General features: G+C 34.4%; 3 protein-coding genes across 4 annotated transcripts; 1 reads left to right on the forward strand and 2 right to left on the reverse strand.

Moving 5' to 3' along the window:
- Positions 1-3,133, reverse strand: LOC114188108 (protein FAR1-RELATED SEQUENCE 7-like). 2 transcript variants are annotated; one of them, XM_028076633.2, is made up of 2 exons: positions 2,963-3,133; positions 1-2,643 (listed from the first exon to the last, which is right to left on the reverse strand). In XM_028076633.2, exon 2 carries the CDS (start codon positions 2,443-2,445, stop codon positions 160-162), a length of 2,286 nt encoding a protein of 761 aa, XP_027932434.1. In that variant the 5' UTR covers positions 2,446-2,643; positions 2,963-3,133; the 3' UTR covers positions 1-159. The 2 variants fall into 2 exon arrangements, with proteins under 2 accessions (XP_027932434.1, XP_027932435.1); XM_028076634.2 differs by having other exon boundaries at positions 1-2,764.
- Positions 3,134-6,103: 2,970 nt separating this feature from the next.
- Positions 6,104-8,194, forward strand: LOC114188654 (Bax inhibitor-1 family protein). Its single transcript, XM_028077228.2, has 4 exons — positions 6,104-6,459; positions 6,613-6,726; positions 6,825-6,982; positions 7,742-8,194. Exons 1-4 carry the CDS (start codon positions 6,198-6,200, stop codon positions 7,946-7,948), a joined length of 741 nt encoding a protein of 246 aa, XP_027933029.1. The 5' UTR covers positions 6,104-6,197; the 3' UTR covers positions 7,949-8,194.
- A 1,294-nt stretch (positions 8,195-9,488) lies between these two features.
- LOC114188751 (uncharacterized) lies at positions 9,489-11,256 on the reverse strand. Its single transcript, XM_028077384.2, has one exon. It carries the CDS (start codon positions 11,085-11,087, stop codon positions 9,660-9,662), a length of 1,428 nt encoding a protein of 475 aa, XP_027933185.1. The 5' UTR covers positions 11,088-11,256; the 3' UTR covers positions 9,489-9,659.
- Between the last annotated feature and the right edge of the window lie 315 nt (positions 11,257-11,571).

The raw sequence follows: 11,571 nt of genomic DNA on the forward strand, positions 1-11,571 counted from the left end.
TTTGTTGAACCAGTAACTTGACTTGCACTGCTTAACATATAAGTCTAATGAAAGATATGGGTATTTGATTAGAGAGCTAAAATGGCACCAAAAAAACAGTTCAAGCTACAAAAATTAATTGTACAAGTATGCACAGCTTCACAGAACATAGTAAAGCATTCACCTGTGCCAACAAAGCTTTCTCCCACCCTCTCGCAAAATTTCATAGGCAAGTTTATACTTTTCAATGGATGTTGCACCAGCATCTATGTATTTAGATGCAGTTTCTCTTAGACTCCATAGCATCAAATTTTTAAGTTCCTGAGAGCTGCTCCACGATTCTATGTCAGGAAAGACACCATCCTCAGCATTTCTTGTCCACCGGTGTAAGATGTAGCGAGAAGGAACTTCTCTTAATTGTAATATCTGGAAAACCCTCAGCACGTGTCTACAAAGAACACCATCATGCTCAAACATCTGACAGCTACAACTTATGCTGAGATTTGATGCATTAAACGTAACTACATGTTTCTCCATATCATTTCCACACCTTCGCACCATATATCTGCTGAGACCCCCTTCTTCAAATATTTTAAACCCAAGATAGCTAAAGCACTGCAATAGCTCTTTTTGAAATACTTTGAATACAGCAAGAGTGTAAAGCCTTCTGCACTGTTCTTCAACTGGTTCTTTTGTTTGCAAAATGGGTTGAAAATTAGAAGTATTAAAATCCTCTTTTCTTTCTTCCTCGCGGCGTCGCTCAAGACCCCTTTCGTACCGAGGAATGAACTCCAAGAGAGGTGTCTGGGCATTTAAAAGTGCACCAAAGAATGAATCAAGGCTTTCATTCATGGGAATGCCAGCAAAAAATGTGCCCTTTAAATACAATGGAACCCAAGATGCCCGCTTCTCGTACATCTCTTTTAGCCAAGCATTGTCCTTCAATCCATATTTGTTGAGTAGCACGTTCCATGTGGCGTCAAATTCATCAACTGTCTGACTCTGGTAAACACACTTTTCATAGTCTTTTGTGAAGCCATCACCCATCAGACCCATGTTCTCTTGTTCCTTTGCCTTGATTTGCCACAACGAAAAGCGATGATAGGTTACAGGAAAGACTTTTGCTATTGCCCTCTGGACTGCAATGTCTTGATCGGCAATAACTGTCAGAGGCTGCCGGCCAGACATTGCCCTAAGCCATGTCTGAAACAACCAAGTGAAAGATTCTTCAGATTCATCAGCAACTAAAGCACATCCAAGAAGCACAGGTTGCTTGTGATGGTTGACCCCAACAAAAGTAGCAAAAGGTACCAAATAGACAGTTTTTCGGTATGATGTGTCTAAGACTAGGACGTCACCAAACTGACTACATGAATATCTAGATCTGCCATCCGCCCAAAACATGCTCATACAATTACCATTATCAACTTCCACAGCATAAAAGAATCCAGTATCTTCTGTTTGTCTCGTTTGAAAATACTCTAAAAGAATGTTGTACCACTCACTTCTAATGTGATTTTGCCTACCACCTCTAGGGACAGGGTAGTTATCGATTCTAAACAAGTCACCGTTTACAAATCCAGTATCTGCATCGTCATTCAGAATATTAGAAGCATGAAGACCTTTTTCCCTGCCCTCTTTTTCAGAGTCCAAATCATGGTTATGATCTTTTCGGAGGCGGTCCACTGTCCACTTTCCTGACGGCTGTCTCTTAATCCTTAAATAAGCCCCACAGCCAACTCTTGAAGGATGCTGGAACCCCTCCTTGGAGCAAACAAATCTGCGGGATGTAATCAATCCATCATTCTTAGAACGAAACAACTGACCAATTCGAACTCCAAACCCCAAATGCGCTGCATATGCGTGATAAAATTGGTAGGCTTCATTAGGTGAACTGAACTCTTGACCCACATATGGTTCAGTCTTGGGCTGTCCATCAAGTTCTTCCTTTCTCAGACGCTTGAAATCAATAATGCCAAAGGGACAAGAGGAATCATTATTGGCTTCTTCGAGCAATTTCTTCCTTGGCCTCCGAGTAAACTCAGTAAGAGAGTTGACAACTGTACCACCTTTCTGTTGCAATGTTGGAGTACAGTTTTCTTCACCACTGATTTCAAAATTGTGATTATGGTCCTTATGAAAATGATCAATCACCCACTTTCCAGAACCATTTATTTGCACCCTTATGAATGCTGGACAGCCTGTTCTTGAACTGAGTTGATGTCCCTCCTTTGAGCACACAAATCTTCGAGAAGAAACTGACCCATCAGTTCTTGATCTATACAGCTGACCAATCCGAACTTTAAATCCTGTTCGATTTGCATATGAAGTGTAAAACTTTAGTGCTTCATCTGCTGTGTCAAATTCCAACCCTATGTACGGATCACAAGAAAAGTCTATTTCCTCCTCCACAATAGCATTATTCATTGCAAGTTCAGTACCAACAAAATGCTCCTTTACAATCATGATCCCAACTTCTTATCCATTAAAATCTAACTCTCAACATGGAACAATGGAGAAAAATTCAAGACAAAAACAGCAGCATTCAAACACTTTTAAGCTTTAAGGAAGTTATGCATTAACTTTTCTTTTCTTCAACCTCCCTCTTACTAGTCAAGCAGAAGCACATTCCAGTCCCATAAGCTAAGTTCAAGGCAACTATTCCTGTAAAAACCGAAATAAACGGACTTGTGTAAGATACAAACTTCAACACGGCTTTAATCGTCCCTATCCTAATTCTTCAGGTGCGTAACTCGTTACTCCATTTTCTCAGTGACCAAACAATCTGACAACAGAAATATCATAATCTAGACAAAAAGTAACTAAAAATAAAACGAAATGAAGACAATCACAGGAATTAATATTAGGAGTAACGAGTAATATCGGAGTAAATTGAAGTTTCGTGCGAAATCATGAAACAACGACGAAAGTCAACGCAGCTAGAAATAAATAAAGAAGTTAGGGTTTCAGAAACAAAATTTACCTTGAACATTGATGAATGGATTGGAAGATAAGAGAAAACTTTGAAATTGGAAGGACTGTGGGAAGAGCAGAATCAGAGGAAATAAGTAATTTAGAAGGAGAAGATAGAGAAAACTGGGATCGTGTTCCCGTTTCTTCTTCACTTTGAGTTCGGTTCGGTGTTGCAATGGCACTGCAGAATTGGATTTAAATAGGATCCGGATCCATACCCGAATCCGACCGTGGTGTTTGTGGGTATCTACATCAGAATCGGGTAAAGTCACACACTCCAACCATTGGCGTCATTTTCCAGAACATAAATACAATTTTTTTTATTGCTCTCCAAAACTTTATATAAACAAAAATAAATTAATTGAAAATATGATATATTTTAATTCATTTTCTCTTAAAATTCGATATAATTTTCAATTTATAAAATACTGAAGAAAAAATTATTTTTAAAACTTAGATAATTATTATAAAAATTTCAAAATATTATAATTAAACTATATTTTTTAAAATCTCAAACAGACTTAAGCAATACAGAAAATGGAAATTTATATTTATATTTTTACTTAATAAAAAAATAAGTAAAATTGTAAACTTTCACCAAGTAAACACGACTATAAAGTAGTATTAAAAATTCATTAATCTTATACTAGAAGAAATTTTATGATTTTCCATAACTATGACTTTAATATTTAAATTAAATTCATACCTTTCAAATAATTAATTTGTATATTATTTAATGCATTAAAATAAGGAAATTTTAATTACAAAAAGCTAAGATTATCAAATTTAGTAATAAATAATTAATATAAAATAGGGTTAAATATGTTTTTGGTCCTTCAAGTTTCAGCGAAATTTGGAATTAGTCTCTCATCAAAATTTTTGACCAATTTAGTCCTTTTTCTTTCAAAATACGTGAATTTAGTCCTTTTAACCAAATTTTGTTATGTTTATCTGACGTTTCAAGCACATTTCATGATAGTATTTAAATTATTTACACTGTTTGACACATTTTTGCTTGAATGTTAACTTAAATACTATCATGAAATGCGCTTGAAACATTAGATAAACTTAACAAAATTTGGTTAAAAGGACTAAATTCACACATTTTGAAAGATGAAGGACTAAATTGATATAAAGTTTTGATGAGGGACTAATTCCAAAATTCACTGAAACTTGAGAGACCAAAAACATATTTAACCCTATAAAATATGTTTAATCACACCAAAGGTACCCGTTTTTGTCCTAGATCCTATTTTTGGAAATTTGTTTCAATTTAGTCTTTTACATTACGACAGATGTGTGTCAATTTGTGATTTTTTCTATTTTTTATTTTTTACTTTTTCTTCTTAAAAAACAGCTTACATGTGTCAAATTAGTGTTTTGTCATGTGTCAGCTTATTAATATTTTTAATTTAAAAAAAATTATCACGTGTCAAATTATGATTGTGTTACGTGTCAATTGTTTATGTGAGAAATATCAATTTGATCCTTGTATTTGTTATTTTGTCTCATTTTAGCTCCAATTTCTTTTTAAATTAGAATATTTTCATTCCTTCCAAAGAGACTAATTTTAATTTTTATATTAATATTATAATTATATTTTTATTATAATAGATATTTTTAACTAAATTAAGTTTATTTAAATTTAAAGTTTGCAATTGAACTTTATTTAAAATTTTGTTTTAATAATTTTTAGACAACTTCATGAATTCAAATATTAAATTTTCCAACAATTACAAACATTTGAATTTTGTAACTTATATAAAACTATTTTAAAATTTAACATTTGAATTTGTAAAGTTGTTCATAAAATTATTAAAACAAATTTTTTAAATAAAGTTCAATAAAAAATTTAAATTTAAATAAACTTAATTTGGTTAAAAATATCTATTATAATAAAAATATTATTATAAAATTTATATAAAAGTTAAATTTGATTTCAATTTGGAAATTATAAAATTACTCCAGAGTTTACAAGAAGATTAAGACTAGATTGAGACAAAATAATGAATACAAAGATCAAATCAGATTTTTCACATAAACGATTAACACGTGACAGTTTTTTTTTAAACTGACACATGATAAAATCCTAATTTTACACGTGTCAGTTGTTTTTTAAGAAAATAAAAATAAAAGAAAAACACAACATCAATGATGATTTATAAAAAATGACTAAATTAAAATAAATTTTAAAAGATAAAACCTAATTGGAACGACTTAACACCTGATGATTCAATTAAAACTTTTTAACAAAAACGAAAATCTTTCGTTTGATTAAACCTATAAAATAATAATCTTTTATTTTAAAATATGTAAAGAAATCATATGAAAAACATGTGGTAATTGATCATCTATAAGAAAAATATTATTACACTAATATTTTTTATCTTAATTTAAAATAACTGAGTTAAGTAAAAATAAAAATAAAAACCATCTTTTGTTAAATATATAGATAGATTATTTTAGTAAACAAAAGTTTGAAACATTTGAAAGAAAAGCCCGCAACAAAGTGAATGAAAAAAGAAAACATTTAAACAAAACTTTAGTGAAATAGCTTTTGAAAAAAAAAAAAAATCTCTTTTTTTCTCTATTCTCTCAAACAGTTAATAGTAAGAATTGAAATTTTACTGTTTTTTTCGAGATTTTTGTTTTGTTTTTTTACCCTTTACATGTTTTTTTTGTTGATAGCAGTTTAGTTTTTATGATTTAAAAGTATTACTTATAAAAATTAAAATTACATTTTTACTATTAATTTACTTTCTATTTTACATCAACTGAGGAATAATAAAAAAATATAGTTTGTCATCTTGTCAACTTTTAATTATACAAAAAAAATATTAATTCTTAAATATACTTTAGTAGTATATTTAATCTGTACGTTTTAAACTTTTTTTCGAATAGTGAAATACAGTATTGATTAAACTAAATAATTAATTTATAAAACGCGTATGGACAAATTGGGAAAGTAAAGGAAAGACGTGGAGAAAAAGGAAAATTCCGAATAAAAGAAAGGAAATAAATAAAGGTCATTATTAGCAAAAGGCTGGTTTACGATCGGAAGGTAGAGGACCAGTTTGCAATCGAACGGCATTGACGTGTCGGTGAGGATTGTGGAAAGGAAGTGCGGTGTGAGAATAGCAAAGACTTTTTTAGATAATAAAGAAAGAGAAGAGAGAAAAAGCATAATAATAAGAATAAGAAGAAGTGGTGTTTGGTTTGGTTTGGTTCCATTGGAAGAGAAAAAGATGTTCGAGACTCAGCAGATGTACGCACGTGCGAAGACAGAGGAGTTCGACATCGAATCGGGCGAAACGCTCTACCCAGGGCTGAGCCTCGGCGAGAACCAGCTCCGGTGGGGGTTCATCCGCAAGGTCTACGGCATCCTCTCCGCTCAGATCGTTCTCACCACCCTCGTTTCTCTCGTAACCGTTTTCTATTCCCCCATTAACGACCTCCTCAAGGGAAATTCCACTCTCCTTCTCGTCCTCCTTTTTCTCCCTTTCGCCTGTAAGTTTCTCCTTTTTTTTTTCAGTTTTTCTTCCAACCTCAAATTCATCAAAGAAGGAATTATCCGTTTCAAAACAATTCAATTGAGGAAGGAATTAGGGATTTTATAACTACCTTATGGATCGATGATGATGAGTGTGAAATGTGTTGCAGTTTTGATTCCCCTGCTCAAGTACCAGCAGAAGCATCCGCATAATTACATCTTCCTTGGACTCTTCACCGTCTCCATCAGCTCCACTGTGGGAGTCACGTGTGCCAACACCGACGGTTCGTATTTTGTTTTTCTGATCCCTACAGTTTTCGAAGGTGGGAAAGGAAAGGGGTTCAGAGGGTTGATCTGACATGAATCTGTTCTTATTATGCAGGGAAAATTGTGCTTGAGGCGTTGATTTTGACTTCGGCTGTGGTTTCCTCTCTCACGGGATATGCTTTTTGGGCGTCCAAGAAGGGCAAGGATTTTAGCTTCCTTGGCCCGATATTGTTCACCTCACTGTTTACTCTTTTCCTCACCGGCATGATGCAGGTACCTCTGTTATTTCCTCATAATAATAACTAGTTTTTGGGATGTTAATATGCGTGCATTATACGTGCTTATGTGTTTCTACTAGAATGATTACCATAAATCATTTGCTGAAATCCCATCAGAAGAGGTTCCACTTAATATCCCAGTATGTTTTAAACAGGACTGTCTATAATATAGATGTAGTAAACTAAAATATGTTTTTTCAAATTTAAGTTTGATCGTTTGGTCTATGAATTTGAAAAAAGTTTTAAATCCTCTGCCTAAATGTTTTAACCCTAACCAAGCCTCTAGACCCTCTAGTTGTAAGGTCTTAGAAACGATTTCCGCAGCATTAAGATAATGCTTGGCCAGCGGGACCTACTACGTCCCGTAGCTGCATATTAGTCCTTCATTGTTAGTTTTGAGAGATTATGTAAACCATGTTCATGAACTAGAACAATGTTTGAACCCCAAACACAGTTGGAACAAATGCTTTGAAAGGAGAACAAACATGTGTTGGGTTGTTTGATGATGATAATGCATGATCAAAGATGGTTAACTGACTTGTAACTTGGTGCCCACATGAGTGAAATATTTAACTGTGTTGGGCAGAGAAATTAAATGAACTTTTTTTCCTTAAAATTACAAGACTTAACAGAACAATTTTAAATTGGGATTATAGACTAAAGACTGAAGACATATTTAAGTTCATAAAAAAGGTGTAGGAATAATGTTTTTGCGACTTTCCTCTTGCATAAGAATTGTTGTCGTTTGTTGCAGATGTTCTTCCCTCTTGGGCCTACTGCCCATGCTATCTATGGTGCAATTGGTGCCATGATTTTCTCGGGCTATATTGTGTATGACACTGACAATCTGATCAAGCGCTTCACTTATGATGAGTACATTGGAGCCTCGGTCACTCTTTATCTTGACATTCTCAATCTCTTCCTTTCCATCTTAAGGGTCCTCAGGGAGGCAAATAATTAGACATATTGAGGTTGAGTAATTCAAATTCAGAAGACTTTGTTGCATAATTATAATACACTGCTGGAAGCATTGTGAAATACAATACACTCTGCTTCCCTTGTAGTCATTTACAGCTTATGATACTTTGATCCAATGAAATTTAAAGCTTTACAATACAATTGTATGTAAGCGCGTGATATAAGAATGAAGAATCTCCCATGCGAAGTGTTTCTGCTTTTGTTTGACGTGGGTTGCTTTTCGATTTAATGCTGTGTGTATTCATGAATTAATATACTACCACCTGACTTGTGTGAATAAAATTGTGATGTTGGTATTGTGTAAAGTTTCCCTTGTGTAAAATATAACTTGGAATGACTTGTTCTACTAACTTCTGGTACTATGTGGATTATAACTCCGGAGTGTCCTCTATTATGCGAAATTGCATGTCTTAGGTTTTTCCAATATATTTTTCACACTCTTTCTTTCAATACAGTCTTGCCAAATGTGTATCCTTGCTGGCTGTCTCTATTAGTTTCCACAGGAACCACCACTCGACCACTTTCGTCATCTTTCTTTCGCAATGTTACACTGTGATCCACTGTCATGTTGTAATGACAAGTTACAAATGCTTCATCAATTTGTCATAAGGCCGTCTGAGTGAATATTTTGATAATATTGAATGATACAGTAGGTTTAATAACAAATTTGACAAAAAAAATTAAATAATTTTTATATCGTCTTAGAATGTGAATCTAATTCATTTTTACAATATTTATTTATAAAATAAAATTTGTATTTATTTATATATTATAATTTTATTATATATTTTTAGGTTGTTATTACTTTGATATGTATGTTTACAAAGCATGCCTTATTTTCTCCTCTCACAAAAACAAATATTGTAAATTGCAATAGTTTAAAATGTGTTGCACTCACTTTTATGCATTCATTAATATCTTTTAATTGTTTGAAAAATAATTATTAACATTTTTAATTATTAAAATGATATGCGTTTGGTGAGACATTGAAAATAAAGGAAAATCTCTTTAACAAAGAGAAAGTATAAAACCCAAAAAAAAAAAACTTTGAAATTGAAACATATTTTCTAAATGACTATTACCTCTCACAAGGCAAATCTTATGTCGCCTATATTAGCAGGCAGATAAAAGTATAAATTCCAAATATCTAATCATATTATGTCCCCATTTTTCGTGACCTTGTTATAAGATTTAGAGCATGTTTAAAAATTATAAAGGAAAGAAATTAAGAAAGTTAAAATTAAAATGAGTTTATTTGTAAGTTAATACACGTTAAAAGTATAAAAATTATATGAAAAAAATTCTACAAATTAATTTTTACATTTTTTCCTAAAAATTCTGGAGAAACTAATTATGCTCTTTAAAGATTTGGGTTAGAAAGTTGATACTTCATTTGCACACCAGAGAAGCTTTTTTAATTAATATTTCATGAATATTATGTTATCCTCGAAAATGGGAACAGAAAATAACTGGACCGAATATGGTGCAAGAACCTTCTTCAGAGAGGATGAGGAGCCCACAAGAACTTACAACTGGTGTTCACCTTCTTTTATTTAAACTCGGGTAAGACATTAAAACAATTTATTTACATCGTAAAGTTATAAGAAAAGAATTATGCACTTAATAAACAATCTGAGTTTAAAATTAAAGTAACTAATGACCTGAATTCCCGAATCCAGAATCTCAGAATCTGGTCATGATTTGACTGCCTCCTCTTCATCTTCAACATCCCAACTAAGATCGTACTCATCTTGGTCTATCACATTCGACCTCTTCTGCAAATGAATCCTACTTGCGGACCCAACAGCATCCCCTTTATTCTCATCATTGCTTTCAATATCCTCAATTTCATCCCAGCCAATGTCTTCTTCGGCCATTGAAGGCTGGCTTGAAACAACTGAAATATCACTGTCTTTGCACGATCCACTGTTATCATTATCTGCCTTTACTTCGGAATGTTCTTTTTCTTCACATTTGGAATCCAACTTATCCCCACTGCCACTTTCATGCTCAGGAACACAAGATGCCACATTTTCTTTATATTTCCCCTTCTCCAATCTATCATCAACACCAGTTATGGATTCAGGAGAAACACCCTTCTCACCGTCCTCTTCCTCTATATTCAAAGCCTTCTTCTCAGCTTGAATATTCTTAACAGACTGAACAGTGTTAACACCACCAACATCAGCAGAATTTCCCTCCTTCACCAATGAAACCCTACTGGTCTTACCTAAAGGCTCATACCCGTTATTACCATCTTCATCTTCGTCTTCATCATCAAAATCCCAGCTCAAATCACCTTCCTCACTTCCGGAAATTGCACTATTCACGAGCTTAGTTCTCGCATCCTCGGCTTGCTTCAGCTTATGAAGCCTATAAAAATATCTGGTCCAGAAACTCTCGTGACCAGTCCTACTAGGTACAACCTTCTCATAAATCTCCTCAACAACCCCATTCTCTTCCAACAAATCCCTAATCTCCTCCTCCTTCTTGTCTAACTCAAACCCTAATTTCCAGTCACTGAATTTTTCTAAATCCTCAGGGTCCTCTAAATAAGTATTCACATCACACTGAAGCGCATGCACCAGATTATCAAACCTTCTATACCGTTTCAAATCCAAACCCCGATCACTACTACCACCACTCAACAATTTCTTCCCAGCATTGCTATTATTACTGTCGTAATTAATCGAATCGAATGAATCGGAATCAGAGGCTAAAAACGAGTCCCTACCTTGAGAGATAATCTGCGCCGTCGAGTTCCAAACGGTGATGCCGATGTCGTCAATGGCTTGGCCAACGGACTCGAGCGACTCCTGCGCCACCGCTGCGCCAACGTCGAGCGACGCCGGGAGGTCCTTCACGGCACGCGAGGCAGCTTCGCGGATCACCGCCGTCTCCTTCCTGAGCCCCGAGCCGAATTCCTCGAAATCGCGACGGTAGTTCTCGAGGACGGACTCCGATTTGGAGGCGAGGGTTTGGATGAGGTCGCCGAAGCCCCACACGGCGTTGCTCTGCGGTGGATCGGGGCCTTCCGACTCGGGTGGCGGCGACCCGGGTGGTGGTGATCCGGGCGGCGGCGATTCGGGTTCGTCGGAGAAGACGGACTTGAAAAAGTTCATGACGGTGTGGTTACGCAGTCTTCGGAGGAAAGGGTAGAAGGTTTATGAATTGTGGATTCTGCTCATGGTGAGCATGGTCGGTGGATGTGTATGTATGTATGTATGGCGACACAAGCAAGGCATGTGATTTGAATTTATAATGCGATGTGTTATATGATATGATGCACATGAATGTAAATGGAATCGCATCCACGTCACATCAATCCAATTATTCAGTTCTGATTTTCCTTTTAGTGGAATGCCACCTTCCATTTTAAACCACTCTCTTCTAGTTTTGGTACAACGTCAACAAATCACTAACAACAATATTATTTTATATAATAAATTATTTTTTCTTAATTAATTTACATTATGTTTATTATTTTATTGTTTTATAAAAAAGACTAAATAAATGTGAGAATTTTATATAGCCAATGAATCAAGATAAGAACGATAGCTTAGGTTGTTAGTAGTTCCACAACTGTATTTCTTAAACAAAGATTGG

The sequence above is a fragment of the Vigna unguiculata genome, chromosome 6 (assembly GCF_037176805.1).
Source record: "Vigna unguiculata cultivar grain cowpea cultivar isolate G323 ecotype 2 chromosome 6, ASM3717680v1, whole genome shotgun sequence".
In the NCBI taxonomy this organism is placed as follows: domain Eukaryota; kingdom Viridiplantae; phylum Streptophyta; class Magnoliopsida; order Fabales; family Fabaceae; genus Vigna; species Vigna unguiculata.

What these genes read in the sequence shown, in the direction of transcription:
- LOC114188108 (XM_028076633.2), bottom strand. Translation starts at nt 2,445, where the DNA reads ATGATTGTAAAGGAGCATTTTGTTGGTACTGAACTTGCAATGAATAAT.
- LOC114188654 (XM_028077228.2), top strand. Translation starts at nt 6,198, where the DNA reads ATGTTCGAGACTCAGCAGATGTACGCACGTGCGAAGACAGAGGAGTTC. An exon ending in CCTTTTTCTCCCTTTCGCCT is followed by an intron (nt 6,460 to 6,612) that starts GTAAGTTTCTCC and finishes AATGTGTTGCAG; the next exon opens with TTTTGATTCCCCTGCTCAAG. An exon ending in TCCTCACCGGCATGATGCAG is followed by an intron (nt 6,983 to 7,741) that starts GTACCTCTGTTA and finishes CGTTTGTTGCAG; the next exon opens with ATGTTCTTCCCTCTTGGGCC.
- LOC114188751 (XM_028077384.2), bottom strand. Translation starts at nt 11,087, where the DNA reads ATGAACTTTTTCAAGTCCGTCTTCTCCGACGAACCCGAATCGCCGCCG.